Source organism: Camelina sativa, chromosome 12, assembly GCF_030686135.1.
Source record: "Camelina sativa cultivar CO46 ecotype springtype chromosome 12, ASM3068613v1".
Lineage (NCBI taxonomy): Eukaryota > Viridiplantae > Streptophyta > Magnoliopsida > Brassicales > Brassicaceae > Camelina > Camelina sativa.
The window spans coordinates 11,006,767-11,027,623 of record NC_141891.1 but is presented as its reverse complement, the minus strand read 5'-3'; the positions used below and the strand labels follow the sequence as shown (position 1 = coordinate 11,027,623).

Genomic DNA, 20,857 nt, shown 5'->3' with positions numbered 1-20,857 from the left:
TTCCAAAAATCCAAATAAATAAATATATAAAGAAGCTATTTCAACTTATTTTAATACAAAAAATAATGTTGTATTTTTTTTTGTCGTTTTAAAAAAAAATAATGTTGTATAGTAAAGAAAAAATTCAAAAAAAAATGTATTTATTTATCCATTAAAAAAAATTATATGAATGTATGGCCTCCGGCTATCTATCTGTGTGATGGAACGTTTGGTACATCGGGGAGTTCGGTGCGCGACGCTCTGTTGTAGATGTGGTTTGGAGGTTGAGTGTCCTCGATCACGTCGTATTTGGGATTTGTCCCCATTAGGCTCTGGTATTGAGGGATTTCCCTTTGCCTCTATTTTTCCGAATTTGGATTTTCTGTTTTGGCGGGCGCCGATAACTTCAGATCTTCGGTTGAAATTGCCTTGGGTAGTTTGGTCAATCTGGAAGGACAGGAATAAAAGAGTTTTTCAGGGTTATGAAGCTGAACCGGTTGAGGTTATAAACCAGGCGAACGTGGATATGCTTCTTTGGGAGGAGGTCAGGTCTTTCAATGCGGCACCTCGAATTCCCTTACCTTCGGACGTTCGGGATTCTGGTCGTCGGTGTCAGATAGATGGATCTTGGAAAGTTTCAGACCCATTGGAAGGTTTAGGTTGGTGGCTTTGTAATAGTGAGGATAAAACGATGTTATTAGGAGCACGAAGTCAGCGGCGCGGTCCTTCACCCTTACATTCGGAATTACAGGCGCTGTTATGGGCGATGACCTCCCTTTCGGATTCAGGTGTTAATTGTCAGCTCTTCGAGTCCGATTGTGCCAAACTAGTATCAATGGTGCAATGCCCAAATGAGTGGCCCGCGTTCTCCAATTTGCTGGATGAGTTCACTCTGCTTCGCTCTTCCTTTCCTTCCTTCCAGCTTTTGAAGATTCCACGCACGACCAATGTTCGGGCAGATTGCCTTGCTCGCTCCTCCAGATCTTTAATTTCCGCAACTTCTTTTGTAAACTCTTTTCCTCCAGTTTGGGCAACCAATCTTGGAGTCTTATTTTAAATTAATGTTTGGTTGACAAAAAAAAAAAAATTATATGAATGTTGATTGTTGAAAACTATAACCTTAATGAATATACTACATACGATAAATATTTGGAATGTAGTCTACAATATCTTTAGAATTGGGTTAATGATTCTTTGGAAGACTTCAGATTTGGAGTACAAAAATTTTGTGAGGTGATTAGATGAAGCAATTGTATGTATAGGGAGCAAAAGTCAAAAACTAGAAAATGTTAGACACCTAATTAACATATCACATTGCTATTAGTTAATTCTATTATTAACCAAATTTTCACTTGATAAAAATTAACAATATATTCATTAAAATCTTGTATTGTCAATTAACAATTAAAGATTTTGTCATGTGTCACGATCAAATGAGTTACTAACTTTGAAAACCAAGGTTTATATAATAACATAATACTGAATACGCTATCAAATCATTAACCGATTGAAAAACTTAAGAAAATTACATTAATTTCTTATTTTGATTATCTTGTTTTTCTTATATTATGTTAATCACTAATTTTAATACATTAAATCTTTTTATACTTTAATCACTTTTCTGTATAAAGTTCTTTTTACTATATGATTATAATAAATAATACTTAAATAAATAATACTTGCAATTAAATTGCAAATATTTTCCTTATTAATTGCACATATTTTCCTATTGAAATTAGTAATTTAATATATAACTTTTCTAATAGAATTAGTGATATAATAGATTACTTTTGGTTTTCTGTATTTTTTAAAAATATTAATTGTAATTCTTTTATTTTTAGGATTTTTTAATTTTCCTATAATTGTTAAATAAAAATTCTTTTCATACATGTCAAAGTATTATCGATATACTTTGATATATGTCGTGATTATATGAATTACTAACTTTGAAAACTAAAGTTTATATAATAAAATATCAAATTTATTATTTTTTGTTTTCATTGAGTTGATTAATTACCTACTAGTTATATATACATGTGCGTGAACCACGAGGAATAATGGATAGTCCACATGTTATTCAACATTACATGAACCGTGTAAGCTTTGACTAAACCTGTTGTTTTCTTTGACTAAGTGTTTGAACTGAAATTTTAGTTTGTTTGTTCTGCAGCATGTATCCTTTTGATAAAGGAAAAAGAACAAGGTGTGTGTTATTCTACTCTTGACAAGCTATAGCCTCCATTGATGGATGTTAAATACAGTTTTTGATATTTTTGTGAGGTTTTTTTTTGTATTTTAGTTTCTTATATTGAAGCTGCAAAGACGCCAAAGAAGGAGGCTATAACCAATGCCGATTGTAATTTGTGATCTCCTCTCTTGATTAGAAGTGTTTTGGTTTTTTATATCCCCTGAGTCCTTTTTTTTTTTGTTTTTTTTGTCAACAAAATACACTATCAACTCAAACGAGCCAATTGGAAGGAAAAACATTTACATAGTTTACTAAATGCAAAACTGTACGAACATGGCGAGCCAGCTTATTCGCCGTTTTTGGTCTCTCCTTATTGGTTGATTTTCATTTAATGCTTTCTAATTTTTTATATATATTTTTTTTAATTGTTTAATTGCTTTAAACAATATTTAAGACCCAATTAACATAATACATTTAGTCACACATTAAAATAAAATTATAACTGAAAATAAAATAAATTATGCATTAATCATATTCCACTACTTAATTTTATTCAAAAACAATAAATTATAATTGTAACTCTCATAATCATATATATAAAAGTAAGATTTTGGTCTCCCCTTATTGGTTGATTTTCATTTAATGCTTTCTAATTTTTTTAATTTTTTAATTTGTTTTCTAATTGTTTAATTGAAATAAATTTTTTTTAACTCACACATTAAATAAAATTATAACTGAAAATAAAATAAATTATGCATTAGTCATATTCCACCCCTCAATTTTATTCAAACACAATAAATTATAATTATAACTTCCATAATTCTAAATGTAACTTCCATCAATTCTCATCATATAAATAAACATTCTCTCATTCTCCCATATTGGCTTTCTTTACTTTCTCATTTTCACATTCTCCACTTCTCTCATTCTCTTCCACGATACCTCTAATCATTTTTTCGTTTTGTTTTGTTTTCAATTTCATATTTTTTGTTGTATGGGTTACAAAAAAAACAGATGAATATCATTGTAAATTTTTAATGCTAAATTTTAATATTATAGACTACATGATATATATTGAAACGACCGACCCTTTTTTTTTCTTTTTAATAATAAATACAACATATAATTAAGCATCCCATACTACTTAATTGAACCACCCAAACCACCATTTCCTCATTAAACCAATAACAACCAATATGCACAGCGGAAACATACCAATAATACAGAAACGATACATCATCAATACAATAACATTCCTATCCAATCTATCCAGCAACCTAACACAACTCTAACCAAGGTTCCAACATAAATAATATAACCAACACCACACAAACGAGACCCTAGATCATCCTCCTCCTCATCGCCATGATTCCACGCTACACAATTTGCCTTTACCTGCACCACAAACACAAATTGAGATGCATGAGTATTTGATAAACACTCAGTGAGGCAATCCTCCCATCTACTGGGCTATACACACAAGCAATAAGATCTCTACATGCCACAAACAACAATCAATAAAACAAACCAGGCAATATACATAGCATGCAACATCCATCGTAACTGAACAAGGGGTGTCGACCGACACCAGATGGTGTCGATCGACACTGACTATCTGGTGTCGACCGACACCAAACTGGTGTCGACCGACACCCTGCCCGACACTCCCGAAAACCCTAGTTTGTGTCGACCGACACCTCCACATGGCATCGATCGACACTCGCCAAAGTCCCGAGCCGTCCTCGCGTTGGTGTCGACCGACACCCCAACTGGTGTCGACTGACACCGATGCCGAGCAGCGATTTCCCTCGATCAGAAACTCCGAATCTCGCCTCCAATCTTCTCCAATCCGCTCCTTGCACTCCCAGAAGCCAAACCCAGCCCAGACAGCAACAAAATATCATAGAGAACTCAAAGAAGCAACCACATAAGCACCAAAACACATAGAATCTAGAGATCTTAGCTTAGATAAGCCATGGTCATGCACTCACCTCTTTGCAGGAAGGTTCTGACCAACAAGAACGAATTCCCTCACTCCTAGCAAGCTTCTAGCACCTTCCCAGCCTTGGATCTCCCAAGAACAGCAAGGAATCTCTCAATCTCTTCCCAAAAGCTCAAGAACACTCTCTCTTTGCGTTTTCTCTCAAAAACGGCGAATAAGACCAAAACAACACGACCCTAGGTCGTTTTCTTCCTTTAAAACTTGATTTATGGATTCCCTAAACCAACCACGCAAACCGGACAATTAAAATTGAACCGACCAAACCGACCACAATTGGTGTCGATCGATGCCTCACTAGGAGGTGTCGATCGACACCCTTACCAAAATACCAAAATTTGGTTTGCGGGTGTTACAATTCTCCCCCTCTAACAGAAGATTCGTCCTCGAATCTGAACACACCGCCACTCATCCGCAAACTAACCAAATCACCGTCGCAACGGTTCGTACCATCCACCCATTTGGTCTGCCGCAACAAGGACACCACTGGTCCAAACCACCCTGAACCCACTGGTCTTCACCACTCTGGTCCCCCCGACCAGCATACACCTGACCCTCCCGGTCAACGTATAGAAAACCCCGAGACTGAACCCCCATCAATCCCGAGATCCGCTTCCGATCTCAACCGTAACCCTGAGATTGAACCCCCATCAGTCTCATAAATCCACATCCGGTTACCATGCTTATCTCCACGTCCTTGACACTTTGCCACCAACTCATCTGCTCTTAGGTCGCAACCTTCAAGCCATACCGATCACACTCTCAGACCCCCCGTCTTTGAGCCATACCGTCTCACCCTCGGGTCGTCACCCTTAAGATTACGGTACAAGGAGAACCCCCATCTCCTCAGGAGAACCCCCATCTCCTCTGCCACCCTCAGGACCACAGTCCCTCGAGCTATCGGTATCTAGGGGACCCCCCGTCCCCTCAGGAGAACCCCCATCTCCTCATGAGTTGTTCAGGACCCCCCGTCCCTCTAGCAAACGGTCATAACGTCTATAAGCATTTCCCAACCTGGACCACCCCCGTGATCCACGTAGAACATCTCAATGTCCTACCAACCCCATATCCTCTCTGAGAATATCACCACAGCCATGGCCACCCCCAGGTCTCACTACTAACATCTGAACTCCTCTGTGTTTACAAACACCCTCCCCACTAAAAACAAGTTCTAACTATTCATAGAACTTTATGTTTTTAGAAACTTTCTATGCATTGCAACTTTCCATTCATAGAATTCCCGAGCGATTTTCTTTTCCACAAGATCCACAAATTCCAAAAACCAAATAACTGCATTTTATTAAAACCTCAAGTGCAATAAACGTTTACAACTCCAAACGAAAATACGTAGCTGAAATAAAAAGAATCAGAAGCCAAACTAATCTCCGAGTTGAGCACCCGGTCCTCCCTTCGGTTGTGCCGCACCCCCCATCATCTGTCTCAACTTAGGACAGAAAGGCCTGATGTGCCCCTCCTCTCCACAATGGTAACACGATCGACGATATTCTTGTGAATCACCTTTCTTGGGACAGTCTGCCAACCTGTGGTTCTTGCTCCCACATCCGAAGCACCCTCGCCCACCTTGCTGCATACCTGACGTGTCTTCCCGCTTCCTCTTATGCCTTTGCTCCGACTTGTTACCCTTGTTTGGATTGTTCTGCTCCGAAGTCTCCTCTGTCTGAACCGCTGGACTGACCACCACTGACTGTGCCCGGATATCCTCCTCAATCTCTGCTGCAGTCTCAACCAGCTCTGCACGCGTAGCATAACTCCTCCCTCTACAGTGAACTCTCAAGTCATCACGTAGAGCCCTCAAGAACCTCCTGATCTGAGCCTCCTCAGGCTCCATAGCCCGACCCCCATAACAAAGAAGTCGACTGAACTCCAAGTCCAGCTCCCGCACTGACCGTGTCCCCTGAGACAACTGAAGGAACTGCACCTCCAAACGATCCAATGCCTCTCTAGGAAAATACTTGCGGTTGAACTCCAAAACGAAGTCAGCCCAAGTCATCTCCCGCTGCACTCTCCTAGCAGCCACCGATCTCCACCACACCTCAGCATCACCACTCAAATGATGGACCCCTATGTCCACCCAAAACTCCTCAGGACATCTCAGAGTATGGAAGTTACGTTCCACACTCGTCCTCCACGCATCCGCAATAGTAGGGTCTGTACCACCCGAAAACCTCTCAGTATAAAGTTTATGCATCTCCTTCAGCATAGACAAATAACGAGCATGAGCTCTCACATCCGCAGCCACTGGCTGCTGCTCCTCCACCACCACTGGTGGCACTACCTGAGCCTGAGCCGGGCCCAAACCTGGTATCCGCTCCAACAGCTGTGTCAACAAGCCCGCCAGGTCCACACCTCCCACAGGAGCCCCACCTGCTGGGATTCCCACACCCGGAACCCTAGCACCACCGGCCACTCGAGCACCGACACCGCCCGCACCGACCCCCTAAGCGCCTACGGTCCTATCAGTACCACCACCGGCCACACTCATGGACCCCTCCTGGAAATCCTGCGACTCGCCGACACCCTCAGCTGTCACACTCTGCTCAATAGACTCACTCACTGCTGGGACTCTGCCCCTACCACGACCACGACCACGACCACGACCGCGACCCCCACCACGTCCGCGTCCACGACCAGCAACAGCTCCACCCTTAACCATCTGCACTACCCAGAACAGAAAGCTAAGTACACAAATCAAAACCGCACACAAACACACATCTTACCGTGGAATCTCATTGAAGGCTCGAAGAGGATGATACTAGGACTCCATACCACATGCAAATTGACTAACTACTCATAATCAATTCCATCACACAACATCATGCATCAAGCAAAAAGAAAATAATTCACCCAATTAAATTCCTAACCGCTCTAACCATCCACTTAACCATCCTAGAACCGTAAAGGCTCTGATACCAAAATGAAACGACCGACCCTTTTTTTTTTTCTTTTTAATAATAAATACAACATATAATTAAGCATCCCATACTACTTAATTGAACCACCCAAACCACCATTTCCTCATTAAACCAATAACAACCAATATGCACAGCGGAAACATACCAATAATACAGAAACGATACATCATCAATACAATAACATTCCTATCCAATCTATCCAGCAACCTAACACAACTCTAACCAAGGTTCCAACATAAATAATATAACCAACACCACACAAACGAGACCCTAGATCATCCTCCTCCTCATCGCCATGATTCCACGCTACACAATTTGCCTTTACCTGCACCACAAACACAAATTGAGATGCATGAGTATTTGATAAACACTCAGTGAGGCAATCCTCCCATCTACTGGGCTATACACACAAGCAATAAGATCTCTACATGCCACAAACAACAATCAATAAAACAAACCAGGCAATATACATAGCATGCAACATCCATCGTAACTGAACAAGGGGTGTCGACCGACACCAGATGGTGTCGATCGACACTGACTATCTGGTGTCGACCGACACCAAACTGGTGTCGACCGACACCCTGCCCGACACTCCCGAAAACCCTAGTTTGTGTCGACCGACACCTCCACATGGCATCGATCGACACTCGCCAAAGTCCCGAGCCGTCCTCGCGTTGGTGTCGACCGACACCCCAACTGGTGTCGACCGACACCGATGCTGAGCAGCGATTTCCCTCGATCAGAAACTCCGAATCTCGCCTCCAATCTTCTCCAATCCGCTCCTTGCACTCCCAGAAGCCAAACCCAGCCCAGACAGCAACAAAATATCATAGAGAACTCAAAGAAGCAACCACATAAGCACCAAAACACATAATATCTAGAGATCTTAGCTTAGATAAGCCATGGTCATGCACTCACCTCTTTGCAGGAAGGTTCTGACCAACAAGAACGAATTCCCTCACTCCTAGCAAGCTTCTAGCACCTTCCCAGCCTTGGATCTCCCAAGAACAGCAAGGAATCTCTCAATCTCTTCCCAAAAGCTCAAGAACACTCTCTCTTTGCGTTTTCTCTAAAAAACGGCGAATAAGAACAAAACAACACGACCCTAGGTCGTTTTCTTCCTTTAAAACTTGATTTATGGATTCCCTAAACCAACCACGCAAACCGGACAATTAAAATTGAACCGACCAAACCGACCACAATTGGTGTCGATCGATGCCTCACTAGGAGGTGTCGATCGACACCCTTACCAAAATACCAAAATTTGGTTTGCGGGTGTTACATATATATTTTACATTGTTTTTATTTTTAAAGATTCATCTCCAATATCTAATTTGGATTATCATCTTATAAGTAATCATTCTCTCCTCCTCTCCCACCAATATCAAATGTTATTATATCTCATATGTGTTGTAAGAGTTTAATTCTATATTTTAATTTAGAAAATATTATATATATTTAACATTGTTTTCAATTTTTATTTTATTTATATAAAAATAAATATTCCTTTTATATTTCTTGTTTTTCTAATCTATTCATATTTATTTTTAAAATTTACATAGATAAATTAATTTCATATATGTTGGTTTTAACAAAAAAAAAATCAAGTTTATTTGAGAAATAGATATTCATATTCCTTTAAACGATTAATGTGTAACATATTATACTTTTGAATCAAATTATGGACCCACCAACACTCACTTTTAAATTAAATGGGTTTTAATTTTAAGAGTTGGAAAAGTAAAAAAAATTGTTTGTAACTCCCATAATAATATCATAGTAGTATTCTCAATGAATTTAATTTAATATAATAGAACATGTTAAAAATGTATTAATATGCACTTAATTGCAACTCTCATAGCCTCATATTTCAAATCTCACATAATTTTATAAATTCTACAACATCATTATTTTCCCCTTGATTTAACCAATGATATCTTAACTTAATCAAAGTTTCATTTTATTTGAATATGATATACATGTAATATATGATATATAATTTACTTATTTTTTTCTATATGAAACACTATAGTTTCATATAAATCAAAGTCCATACACAATTAAAGACTTTAAGATAATAACCTAATAAAATAGTTGATGTTTTTTTTTATTTTAGCTTAATAACATTTTTCAAAATGTATTAGTCTATTGTTAGACTCACTTATTTATATATGTATGAGACACTGCAAACCTACTGTTTATTTTTTTGATTTTTTCTTAATTGAAATATTTTAAATCTCTTTAAGCTATCACAATAAAAAAAATATATATATATATATATATATATATATATATATATATGCATAACTAACACCACAAAATCAATTTTATGAAAATATCACAATGATTTTGAAAATGACTACAACTACAAAAATATATGGCATATGGCATGTAAGATAAAATATGACTTAATTGCTCTAAATATATTATTATCAATAATTGCTCTAAATATATTATTATCAAAAGAAAATTTGATTTCTTTACTTTATTAAATTCATACTATGTAGTCTTTAAATTTTGATGTACATTGAAAAAATAATAATAATAACATGTTAATTTATATAATTTTTTCAAAATAGAATAACGATTATGTAAGAACTCACGCGTAGCGTGAGCTAACACCTAGTTCTATTCTAAATGTAACTTACACTAATTCTTATCATATAAATAAGCATTCTCTCATTCTCTCATTTTCTCATATTGGTTTACTTTTTCATTTTCACATTCTCTCATTCTATTCCACTTCTCTCATTCTCTTCCACAATACCTCAAATTATTTTTCCTTTTTTTCGATTTCTTATTTTTGTTGTATGGGTTACAAAAAACCAAATGAAATATCATTGTAAAATTTTAACGCTAAATTATAATTTTAGAGACTACATGATATATATTTACATTATTCTAATTTTATAAGATTCATCTCCATTATCTAATTTGGATTATCATCTTATAAGTAATCATTCTCTCCTCCTCCCCCACCAATATCAAATGTTGTTATATCGCATATGTGTTGTAAGAGTTTAATTATATATTTTAATTTTGATAGTATTATATATATTTAACATTGTTTTCAATTTTTAAAATTAAATTAATCTTTGGGATTTTTATTCCATTTCATATGATTTTATAAGTTTTCTCTCTCTCCTTATTGGTCCATTTAGCATTTAATTTCTAAAAAATTATATTTATTTTTAATTAAATAAAAATGTAATAATGTACATTAATCTATACTTAAAATCCACACTTTACTACTAAATTGTAACTGAAATTACATAATTATGAATTGACTTTTTCCATTCATTTTCACTCAAAAAAACTATAAATTATAATTGTAACTCCACTAATTAAATTATTTTAGAAATGTAACTTACATCCTTGAAATCCTAGAAATAACCATTCTCACATCATCATCCACCATATCACAAATTCTAAATATTTTCTTTGTTTTGTTTATGTTCTTGCATGAATTCAAAACTCATGGTAAGAGTGTGATTATATATTTTGCTGGATTTATCTTATATTTTGTTCCATTTTTTTTTGTTAATGTATTTCTTCCTTCCTTCTTTCTTTTCTTATTATTTTCAATTTTCAATTACATATGTATAATAAAAATTTGGTGGCTGTAAAAAACCAATTATCAATGCAGATTCAACAACAATAATTTCAACCAAAGCCCAATGAGGGAATCAAGCTAAAGAAATCATCTTCATACATGTATATTTATTTTATTTTTAAAAGTATGCAATGTTTTAACAAAATTAACTTTTATAATAGAATTATTAAATCAAAATTTTTAACTCTCTCTTTCCTCCTATTTTTTTTTTTTGAGAATTAGTATACTCATCATTATAGTTAGTTCTTGTGATCCAAAATATAATTATATAATGATCATTATAATGTTTCTTTAATTCAAAATTTTGTAATTTAATGATTTTCTATATAAAAAATAATTTGATATTACATTTCCAAAATTTTACTACAAAGAGGAAATCATTAGAATTTAACCTAGAAATATAGCTTAAATTAAAGTGAAAATAAAAGAGATTTAAAAATTAATTTACCATTTGGGATTTTTAATTGAATTTCATATGATTTTATAGGAAATATATTTAATTGATACTTAACAATAATTTGGCAATTTAATTATTAAATGTTTTAGGTAAATTTCGAATATCATAGTAAAATTTTATTTTTATCATTAACAATATTTTTTACATAACTGATATATTTTATGATTTGAATAAATAAAGTGTATTATTAACATTTAAGAAATTTGTTTGTTATATATGTATTTTTAAGGAGAATTTCAAAAATACATTATAAAAAACTTTATTAAAAAAATCTTCTCAGAAAGTTCTCATAATTTTATGATATTTTTTTTTTTTGAATGAATGTTATAATTATTCAAACAAAAAAATAACGTTCTGCCTTTACAATATTTGCAACTTTAAAGCTGAAAGAGTGTAAATCGAAACCAAACAAAACAGAGCGGTTAGTAGCATGTAGCTAGCCAAACACCAAAAACATCATCTGGTCGAGGATCCCCTACGGTGAGAGTTGACAGTCGGTTGCGAATAACACGGTGATTATTACATAAACTAAAATAAATTAACATAACTAATACAACAATCCGCGCATATGCGCGGGATATGACCTAGTTAAGATCAAAGAGAAGGTAGTAAACTCATCCTTATCATCTTCAATCTCATCCAAATAAGGCCTGAAGGCTTTCTGACCTTTTTTTCTTTTTTTTTAGACAAGTTGGAACGTGCTTACGAAGTTCCTTTCTGGTGGGACTTTGAAAACTCCCGGTTGGATCCTACTCAAGTTTTAAAGATGTTAGAACACATAGATGCTTCTCTTAAAACAGTAGATAAGAGGCTTCATCTGGCTAAAAGAAAGTTCGCAGCAGGACACATCTACCTCCCGTTTATCCACGACAACATGCGCTTCCTTCATTCTGAAGGGTTTGAGGTGCATAATTCAAACAGGTACAGTCACAAGTCGTGTTATGAATGTGCGAAAACCCCAGAGGAAGAATTTGGAGACTATTATGAGCGTGTAAAAGAGATTGCTGACAGGATGATCATTCAAGACATTCAGAGACATATACTGAAGGGGTCTCCTTCTAAGTTCTTCTAGGAGATAGGGATTTCAAAGTTGCCATGGACATCTTAAGAAAAAAGGCTATAAAATCTTTCTAGCCATCACCATCTAATCCTTCAAACACTGGATCATCAACCTGAACAACCGGAATCTCTGATCTTGTTCCAGGTAATTAATCTCTCCTCTGACCAGTGATCCAAGCGCGTAAAACCTTTTTATACTTTAATCACTTTTTTGTATAAAATTCTTTTTACTATATGATTATAATAAATAATATTTGTAATTTTAATTGCACATATTTTCCTATTGAAATTAGTATTTTTTTTTTAAACATAGAACTTTTCTAATAGAATTAGTGATATAATAGATTACTTTTGATTTTATATACTTTTTAAAAATATTAATTGTAATCATTTTGCTTTTAGGTTTTTTTTTTAAGTTTTCTATAATTGTAAAATAAAATTTCTTTTCACACATGTCAAAATATTATCGATATACTTTGATATATGTCGCGATTATATGAATTATTAACTTTGAAAACTAAGATTTATATAATAAAATATCAAATTTATAGTTTTTTGTTTTCGTCGAGTTACTTAAGTACCTACTAGTTATATGTACATGTGCGTGAACCACCAGGAATAATGGATAGTCCACATGTTATGCTTATATGGTCAAACAATATAAAATCCCCCACATATGCCTAACTACCTATAAATATAATGTACGATGATCCTCATTCTATTAACTAAACTTACTCACCCCACGAAAAATTTAGCTCCAAGAAAATAAAAATAAATGGCAATGATGAAGATTCCAAACCAATACACAAAAGTAGAGAAAGAAGATCCTAATGAGATAATTCACAGGAGAGCTCAGTTTCTGATCCACAAGATTCTCGAACGAGCCGATACAGAGACATTAAGACATCAACAGAAGAGAAATACTATTACTATCAAAATATCGTCGTTTAGAGTGGTCGGGATAAGAATGAAGATAGGGAAGAAGCTGAGGAAGCTAAGGAAGAGTTGTGTAATGGCGAACAAGCATGGTGATCTTATGCCACGTTTACTCAAATCTCTTAGACGTTGTTTCTTCTGTTCCTCTCCTCCTCGAGACGTCTCCGACCTTCAACCTCTCTTCGCTCTTCATGTTTAGAAAAGGAATTATTTTGTTTTAATTTATTGTCATACAATATCATACATTGAATAAATTAATACTCGTATCTAGATCTATGTTAGCAAATGGTGTTAACTATATATATATATGAACCGTGTGGGTTCACCGAAGAATTGTTATCAGGGATCGGGATTCACATCTTATCATCTTTAAATTTGAATTATAATCTTTATGTCCTAAACTAAGGTCATATGAAGTTTAGGACATAAAGAAATACAGAATATTCCCATAAAACCACCGATAGAAATAAAGTTTCCGGTGATTTATATATAATGATATGGGAGTATGTATGGAGCGCATAAAAATATTAATTTGGGTAATGGCTGACATAACATAGGTTTTTTTTTCTTTTGTTACGCAAGCACTTTTCAAACTAGATTTGTTGAGTGGAAGTCCAGCAAACAAATCATAGCATAACAGCACCTCAGAAGTCACATCTACCAGACTACCACACAAAAAACAAAATTTGTTTTGGAGCTAGAAATATTAAGATATTATTGACTACATCATATGATACTCATGTGTTTAGAATTAAAAAGCACTTACACTGTGTTGTGTATATGTTTGTGTGAATTAAGTGATGTTGTTTATTGGTCAAGGCAGTGGAATCTATCTATATGTGACTTAGTTCTCTTTTCTTCATTGTAAAAGTATACATGTTGGTTATATATTTTAGAAATTAGTGTCGGACATATTAACAACATTAGCTTTTCGCAATGCGGAAAAGGGAAAATGGTTGTCTGAATTAGTGGACTAAGGTGTACGATTGTGTTGACCAAAAACTAAAGAGATGTGTACGATTGTGAACATGGCATCAGTCCATTGAACCTCTCTTCCTTAAGATTAGTAATTAAGGTCGGTGATGCTTTAATGCTTTACGAAGCATTTTAATTCCTATACCCGTTGACTAATTTTATCTTTGTTTGCGTAGGGAAGTTGACTATTACAAGTTTTACATTGTAAATTTATTTAGTTCGTACGATCATTAATTAAATATCTGACAATCACTCTTATAATTAACTCGCGTTTGTCTATTAGGTCTAATAGAACAACAGGCGATCCGCGATTGCCATCACAAATGTACAAGTTGGGATTTATTATGTGTTTCTAGTGAACCGGGCTAAATTTTCTGAACACAATTTGAATCAAACCAGACCAAAATTATACATTAAACTTCGGTAAAAAAAAAGGTTAAGAAACTGTAAAACCAAGCTACATTGGTATACTATAACTGTTGCATTAAAATTCATGATAACTAAATTTTATCCAAAAAAAATATACTCCATCTGTTTCACAAAGAGTGTCATTCTAACACATTTCACACAAATTAAGAAAAGTTTGAATTATAAATATTTGCCCCTATTTAATAAGTGATTAATGATTTAAATTCAATGAAAATAGCTTTGGATTTAAGGGTAAAAAAGAAAATTTAAAGCACTTATTGGAAATGTAAAATGACATTCTTTGTGAAACAAAAAAATTTCACCAGAATGACACTCTTTGTGAAACGGAGGGAGTATGATAAATAATCTAACACTTGCTTCATACACACAAGAATAGATCCATTTGATAACAGCTTTTACTAGATTGAGATCCATCAGATTAAGCCAAAATACTTTTCCTCAAGAAAAGAAAAAAAACAGTGAATAGATGTTTAATGTGCTAATTCTATATCAAAATTTTCTTTAAAAAAATATTTTCTTTTTGAAAAATAAACTATCTTTATATAAATCCATTACGAATTCTGGCGAGTGTCCTTGTCCTCGTCCCACACATCCAATCGCTTTCTCGCTGTTTCGGCCTGAACCATCGTGTAATAAGAATCTTTAGTAATCTCTACGCGCCCTTATGCATGAACCAAATCTAACTTTTGATAAATGATCGTAAAACATTATGTGACTCAATTTCTTGTAACGTTACCTCTTTATCCCAATCTGTATACGTGACGTAAAGCAAGATGAGTGTTTGCATGAGGGTACCTCCAATCATCCCGGTCCATATTCCCTACAACCAAATTCACATACAATTCTCTTTTCTAGCAAAACATATAATAATAAAACATATAGTGTACAATTTTTTTTATAAAACCAACCTTGGCTTGATAATTGAAAGTGAAGCCGAGAATACACCCAATAGGAATACCAACAAAATAGTTACAACCGACGTTCACATAGGCCACGTATGTCTGCCATCCACATCCCACTGCCACTCCTACAAAGTACAAACAATACCAAACCAAAATTTGTTACGCCCGATTCGGTGAATATACACCGGTATTCTCCGGTTTTAAACTGCGCGTAGTATTATGCATACCGGATAATACAGGTTGGATTCCGTTGAGAATGATGGTGACGGCGAGAAAGAGACAGAGGTCAGAGACGGCCTTAGCCACCTCAACGTCCGACGTGAAAATATAGCTAATGTAATCACGTGAGGCAATCACGACGAGGGCCTCCACGACAGAGATCACGAAGGAAGCAAAAGTCGCGGTCCATGTAGAGAACAACACCGATTTTGGATTTCCTGCTCCAAGCTCATTACTTGTTCGTACACTGTCCATATATATATGTCATAGTTTCTTTTTTCTTTTAATGATTTAATTTTCAGCAATGTTTTTAAAAATACAAATTTGGTTGAAAATCTAAAGTTAATTAAGAAATAAAAATATTACTAACCTTACAGCCGCATTGAATCCGACGGAGACCATGAATGATAATACTGAAATTGACATACTACAAAAGAGAAAAATATTGTCTAAGGGCTCAAACCAAAAAAATGAAAATGTAATGAACTAATGGACTTACCAGATTGATAAAGATTCAAGAGAGAGTGCAGGATCTTTGAGCAAACCGGCGAGAAGTACAAGAATTTGTGAATACCACATTTCCAAACAAATCATTACAGCGGAGCCAGCGGACAGTTTGAAGAAGCTCCAAAGACCATGGAACGATCTCCAACTAAAACCAGTCCATGTGTCTCTAAACCTTAGGCTAGATGTAATGTAAACCGTCTGAGCCCCAACTATGAACCACCAAGAGATAGTAAGGACATAAGCAATACCCATAAGGCCCATGTTCATTACATATACGGTGACCCACGTCAATGATATCTGGATGAGGAGTCAGTGGCGGACCCAGGATTAAAAATTAGGGGGGTCAATGTGTTATAAGGGAGAATCGAACACGTGTTAGGGAGGTCAACTTAGGGGGGAACAAACCAACTTAGCTACTGAGACTTCAATGATTTATATGCAAAAACAATTATTTATCTATTTTAGGCAGGTCAGTTGACCCACCTTCCTTCTACATAGGTCCGCCACTGTGAGGAGTGCGGCGGCTGAGATGTACGCGCTTGGAGCCACCACGCTTTGAGCCTGGAGAAATTTTTGGGCTGTGAAGTTGATGGCGTAGGCGAATATTTGTGGGATGAGTCCAGCGATGTACAAAGATCCCATGTACGACACTGATTTGGGCTCGCCTAAGAGGAGAAGAATCGGGTACGAGAAGGTGTATAGTACTGTCATAGGTAAGCCAACTATAGCGAGAACAATTGTTGCTCTTTGTAGATAGATCCCAAGCATATCGTACCGATGGGCACCATACGCTTGTCCACATAGTGTCTCGACCGCACTACCCATACCCAACTGTTTTTTTTTTTAAAACCCAAAAAAACCTAAATTATATATATTTTATTTGACGTCACAAGTGTTTAGGAGCGGACAAGAGAGTGTGTGGTAAGATCCAGGGAACAAGACAAAAAAAAAAGAGACTGTATGTTTATAGAAAACAATAGAATGTAGAAATTCTTATTTGCACAAAAAAAAAAAAAAAAGTAGAAATTCTTTAAAAGGAATCTATCAGTGCAAAGCAAAAGCACTAAACATAATATTTATACAAATAAAATTGCATAGAAAAAAACGTGTCCAATGATACTTTATGTTTTAAAACTTGGATGCCGATCTTGGTCCAGTCACATATAAAATGGATCAAAAATAAAAGAATTCTTGATTTGTTTTGAAGTGGTCGATTATTATTCCCTATCTTTTTAATAAATTAATGTTTTGCTTATATGGTTAACTATTGTCTTCAAAATAATACTTAAGAGAAAAGGTTACAATATTTATATACTAGAAGTCATCCCGTGCTACGCACGGATTTAACTTATATTATTATTCAATTTTAGTAGTTTGGAGATTATTAGTCTTAATTTGTTTACTCAGCAATGGTGATTTTAAAAATATACTGATCATATTAAATTTTTTTGGTTCATTTATTTGATGTTACATGAGTTTTCCTTTTATATATAGTATTAGACTATTTCAAAACATGGAGAAATTTTTGATTTTATAGTAAAGTGTTTATGGTTTTTTCTCCCTTTAGATTTTCAATACATATTAGAGCATGTGCATTGGTAAGAGACCCATTGAGTTTCTCATCATATAATATTATTGTTTTAATATAGAGAAATTTAGGACCTTCTTTCTAATATGAGAATTTGTTAGAAATACCAGTTTTTGAGATACTCTTTTTCAAAAATATCCTTTTTTTAACATTTTCATTTTTGACCTCTTTTACACAGAGTATAATTTTAAGATTTTTTTTTAGGTCTGGGTTCTCTATTTTACATTTAGGATATAGTTTTGATTGAGTAGGGTTTAGTATTTGGAGTTTAGAATTTAGAATATAGAATATAGTCGTTTTATACAGAGAAAATGGGTATTTTTGAAAAATAACAACATGAAAGAGTATTATTGAAAAGTGACATAGGAAAAGAGTTTTTTGAAAATGTGCTATTTGATACTAAGATTCCTAAAAATATATAATACTAATATACAATTAGCATATACTACTCAAAACTATAGAAGTCAAATTAATTATATATAGTATAGAAAATGCAACTCATATCGTACCATGAGATAAAAAGACATCACATGCTTAACAAAATGGTTTTTTTAAGCATATGATAGTAACATACAATTTTCCTTTTTTTTTATAATAGTTTAAAATATGTTTTTTCATAAAGATGAAGACTAATAAGAAACTAAATTTATAATGGAGAGACTCATATGCATCGTCCAATACAAAGAAGTTTTAGCCTGCTTTACCACATGAATGCCCAAAAGAAAAAAAAAATAAAGATTCTAGAATATAAGAAAGGAACAAAACGTAACATGTTCAACATATTAAATCATGATAGTTCATTTTTCACGATGTAGTAATATTAACATAACCAACAAATACGACAACCTGAAGTAAAAATAAAACATGGTTCAAGACCCGACCCATAGGCCAAGCAAGTGAAGCCAAGGATTAGGGCATCATTTTTTCTAGTGCATATTTTAGACCAAAAGTTTTAGGTCTTGTATGTAGGATAAAATAAATTATAAGTTCAATTATTATTAGATTTTTTTTTATAAGTTCGAAAAAGATTAGAAGTTCAAGTTTTGTATAAGAAAACAGTATATTATTAATGTATATATATCCAACTTACGGATGAAATTTTATTAGGTTTATGTAAAAACATATTTCATCTTTTGAATTGTTGGTGAATGAGCATTAGATTAATGTTAATTAGACTTGTTATTACTGAGATTTAAAGTAAAATTTAATTTAGGAAAAACAAATTTGAAACTCTAATAAAAAACTTTCCATATTCGAAAAGTTTGAAAACAATAATAAGTTATTAGGCAATATGATATTTATTTTCGTATAAATGTTTAAATGAACATAAAAACATTGAAAAGACAAAGAAAAATTCGAGCAAGCAAAACGAACTACAATATGGAAATAATGAAAATAATTTTTATTAGCATAAAAGTGTGTGAAATTTAATATATTTTTTTATTTTATATATATTGTCTCTATTTCTAATCATTTTAATATAAATAGTATGATTAAAAATAAATAAAATTTTGAAATTATTGTTTTCTGTTATATCATAGGGTGATAAAGCAATTATGTTTTGATATTATTATGTTTTTTTAGTACATATAATTTAAACACAATCAAAATATAACTTATAAATTACTATTAAATACAAATTTGAGTTGTGTCTTTAATACAATATATATATGATTATTGAATATAGTGTGAGTTTTTTATATATTAGAAAATCTTTTATATTAAATTAGTATATCATAAATTAATTTGGTTTCAGTTTTTACTTTGAAATGTATGAAACCATTTTATAGTAATAGGAAAATTAGTTACAGCAAAGTTAATTAATTTTTGTATGTTCATTAAATAATTATGATAAATTAATTTATTTATAGTTTGGTTTTTTCTGGAAAAAAAACTGATAAGTATTATTAGGAAAAAAGTATAATACCTTACTTTGATAGAACAAAACAAACCTTACTTTGATAGATAAATTAGGTTGTCCTAAATATTAATTATATTTTCATATCTAAAAGTAATAGTTAACAACAAATAATTTTATAATATAATAGTTTTTTTTTTCTGCAAATCAAACTTTCATTAAATTCAAAAGAATGTAATTACAAAATCGTTATACAGAATTACTGTAACACAATTATTACATACGCAGATGTATGCGTCATACACTAAGAAAAATACAGCAGAAGGGAGATTGACGATGCTTTCCGAAGAGTAGCCTTACTCGCTAACCGTTCATAAGATAGGTTATTGTCCAACTTCATATTTGATTTTTCTCTGTTACGATTTGCTTGCAGCATCTTGTGGTTGAACTTTCTTTTTGCGAACTATAACTGTAAACCCAATGTGTCCAAACATAATTCTGGAATATAGACATAATGGTACCAATGCTTCCGTACCAAAGTCATTTTGAGATATCTCAACTTTGTAATATTCTTCACAAGTAGTTTCAATAAAGAATAATCTCCACCATACCATCCTTTGAAGAGATCTTCTTGATAAACTTCAACAAAAACTCTAAAATTCACTAGAGGCCACAATACTTTGTTTGATCTCTCACTTCGCTCAACACCATCATCAAGAACACCCAATAAGCAAATGTGAATAGTCATAGTCATTAGTTTTTGACTCTGCAAATATAAAATCATTGCCCCGAGAATAAACCAAGTCGTCTCCATCTCTTTTACAGAGTCGATCAACATCATGACATAAACATCATCAAACAAAACACAAATTTCTTGTGACCCTATCATGGCAATAAAGTTCCATCTAAGCTTTGTTAAGTCATTCTTCAAAATCCAGATCGGACCATTACCAATAGTATACTGTCGCCTAAATGTGATCAAACCCTCATTCAAATTTCCTACGCCAATACAACAATAGCCAAATCGATGCAGTCCTAAATCCATCACCCAAACAATGGCATGACTAACATTCCTTCCCGGATCCCAAATCCTAATCTTGGTTATGTTTAGTAAAGAGACAAATAAGATTGAAACAAACATACATGGGAGACGGAATGACAACCATCAATCAGAGACACAATTACTCTTTGGCTTAGGTTTGAGTAAAGTCA

At 33.9% G+C, this 20,857-nt stretch overlaps 2 protein-coding genes and 1 long non-coding RNA gene across 3 annotated transcripts; 2 read left to right on the top strand and 1 right to left on the bottom strand.

The window, feature by feature from the left end:
- The first annotated feature begins 10,453 nt into the window (after nucleotides 1-10,453).
- LOC147930390 (uncharacterized) lies at nucleotides 10,454-10,892 on the top strand. Its single transcript, XR_015574237.1, has 2 exons — nucleotides 10,454-10,582; nucleotides 10,749-10,892. It is a non-coding gene; the product is annotated as an uncharacterized LOC147930390 (long non-coding RNA).
- A 2,085-nt stretch (nucleotides 10,893-12,977) lies between these two features.
- Nucleotides 12,978-13,437, top strand: LOC104731335 (uncharacterized). Its single transcript, XM_010450668.3, has one exon. It carries the CDS (start codon nucleotides 13,007-13,009, stop codon nucleotides 13,364-13,366), a length of 360 nt encoding a protein of 119 aa, XP_010448970.1. The 5' UTR covers nucleotides 12,978-13,006; the 3' UTR covers nucleotides 13,367-13,437.
- A 1,555-nt stretch (nucleotides 13,438-14,992) lies between these two features.
- On the bottom strand, nucleotides 14,993-17,025 carry LOC104733416 (protein DETOXIFICATION 38). The gene is made up of 7 exons (XM_019233828.2): nucleotides 16,704-17,025; nucleotides 16,192-16,496; nucleotides 16,063-16,119; nucleotides 15,701-15,939; nucleotides 15,480-15,598; nucleotides 15,308-15,391; nucleotides 14,993-15,188 (listed from the first exon to the last, which is right to left on the bottom strand). The coding sequence occupies exons 1-7, from the start codon at nucleotides 17,022-17,024 to the stop codon at nucleotides 15,123-15,125; spliced, it is 1,191 nt and encodes a 396-aa protein (XP_019089373.1). The 5' UTR covers nucleotide 17,025; the 3' UTR covers nucleotides 14,993-15,122.
- Between the last annotated feature and the right edge of the window lie 3,832 nt (nucleotides 17,026-20,857).

Coding starts and splice junctions, on each gene's coding strand:
- LOC104733416 (XM_019233828.2), bottom strand. CDS start 17,024: ATGGGTAGTGCGGTCGAGACACTATGTGGACAAGCGTATGGTGCCCAT. Junction 16,497..16,703: donor CCGCCGCACTCCTCACAGTG/GCGGACCTATGT, acceptor CTCCTCATCCAG/ATATCATTGACGTGGGTCAC. Junction 15,599..15,700: donor AATCCAACCTGTATTATCCG/GTATGCATAATA, acceptor TGTACTTTGTAG/GAGTGGCAGTGGGATGTGGA.
- LOC104731335 (XM_010450668.3), top strand. CDS start 13,007: ATGGCAATGATGAAGATTCCAAACCAATACACAAAAGTAGAGAAAGAA.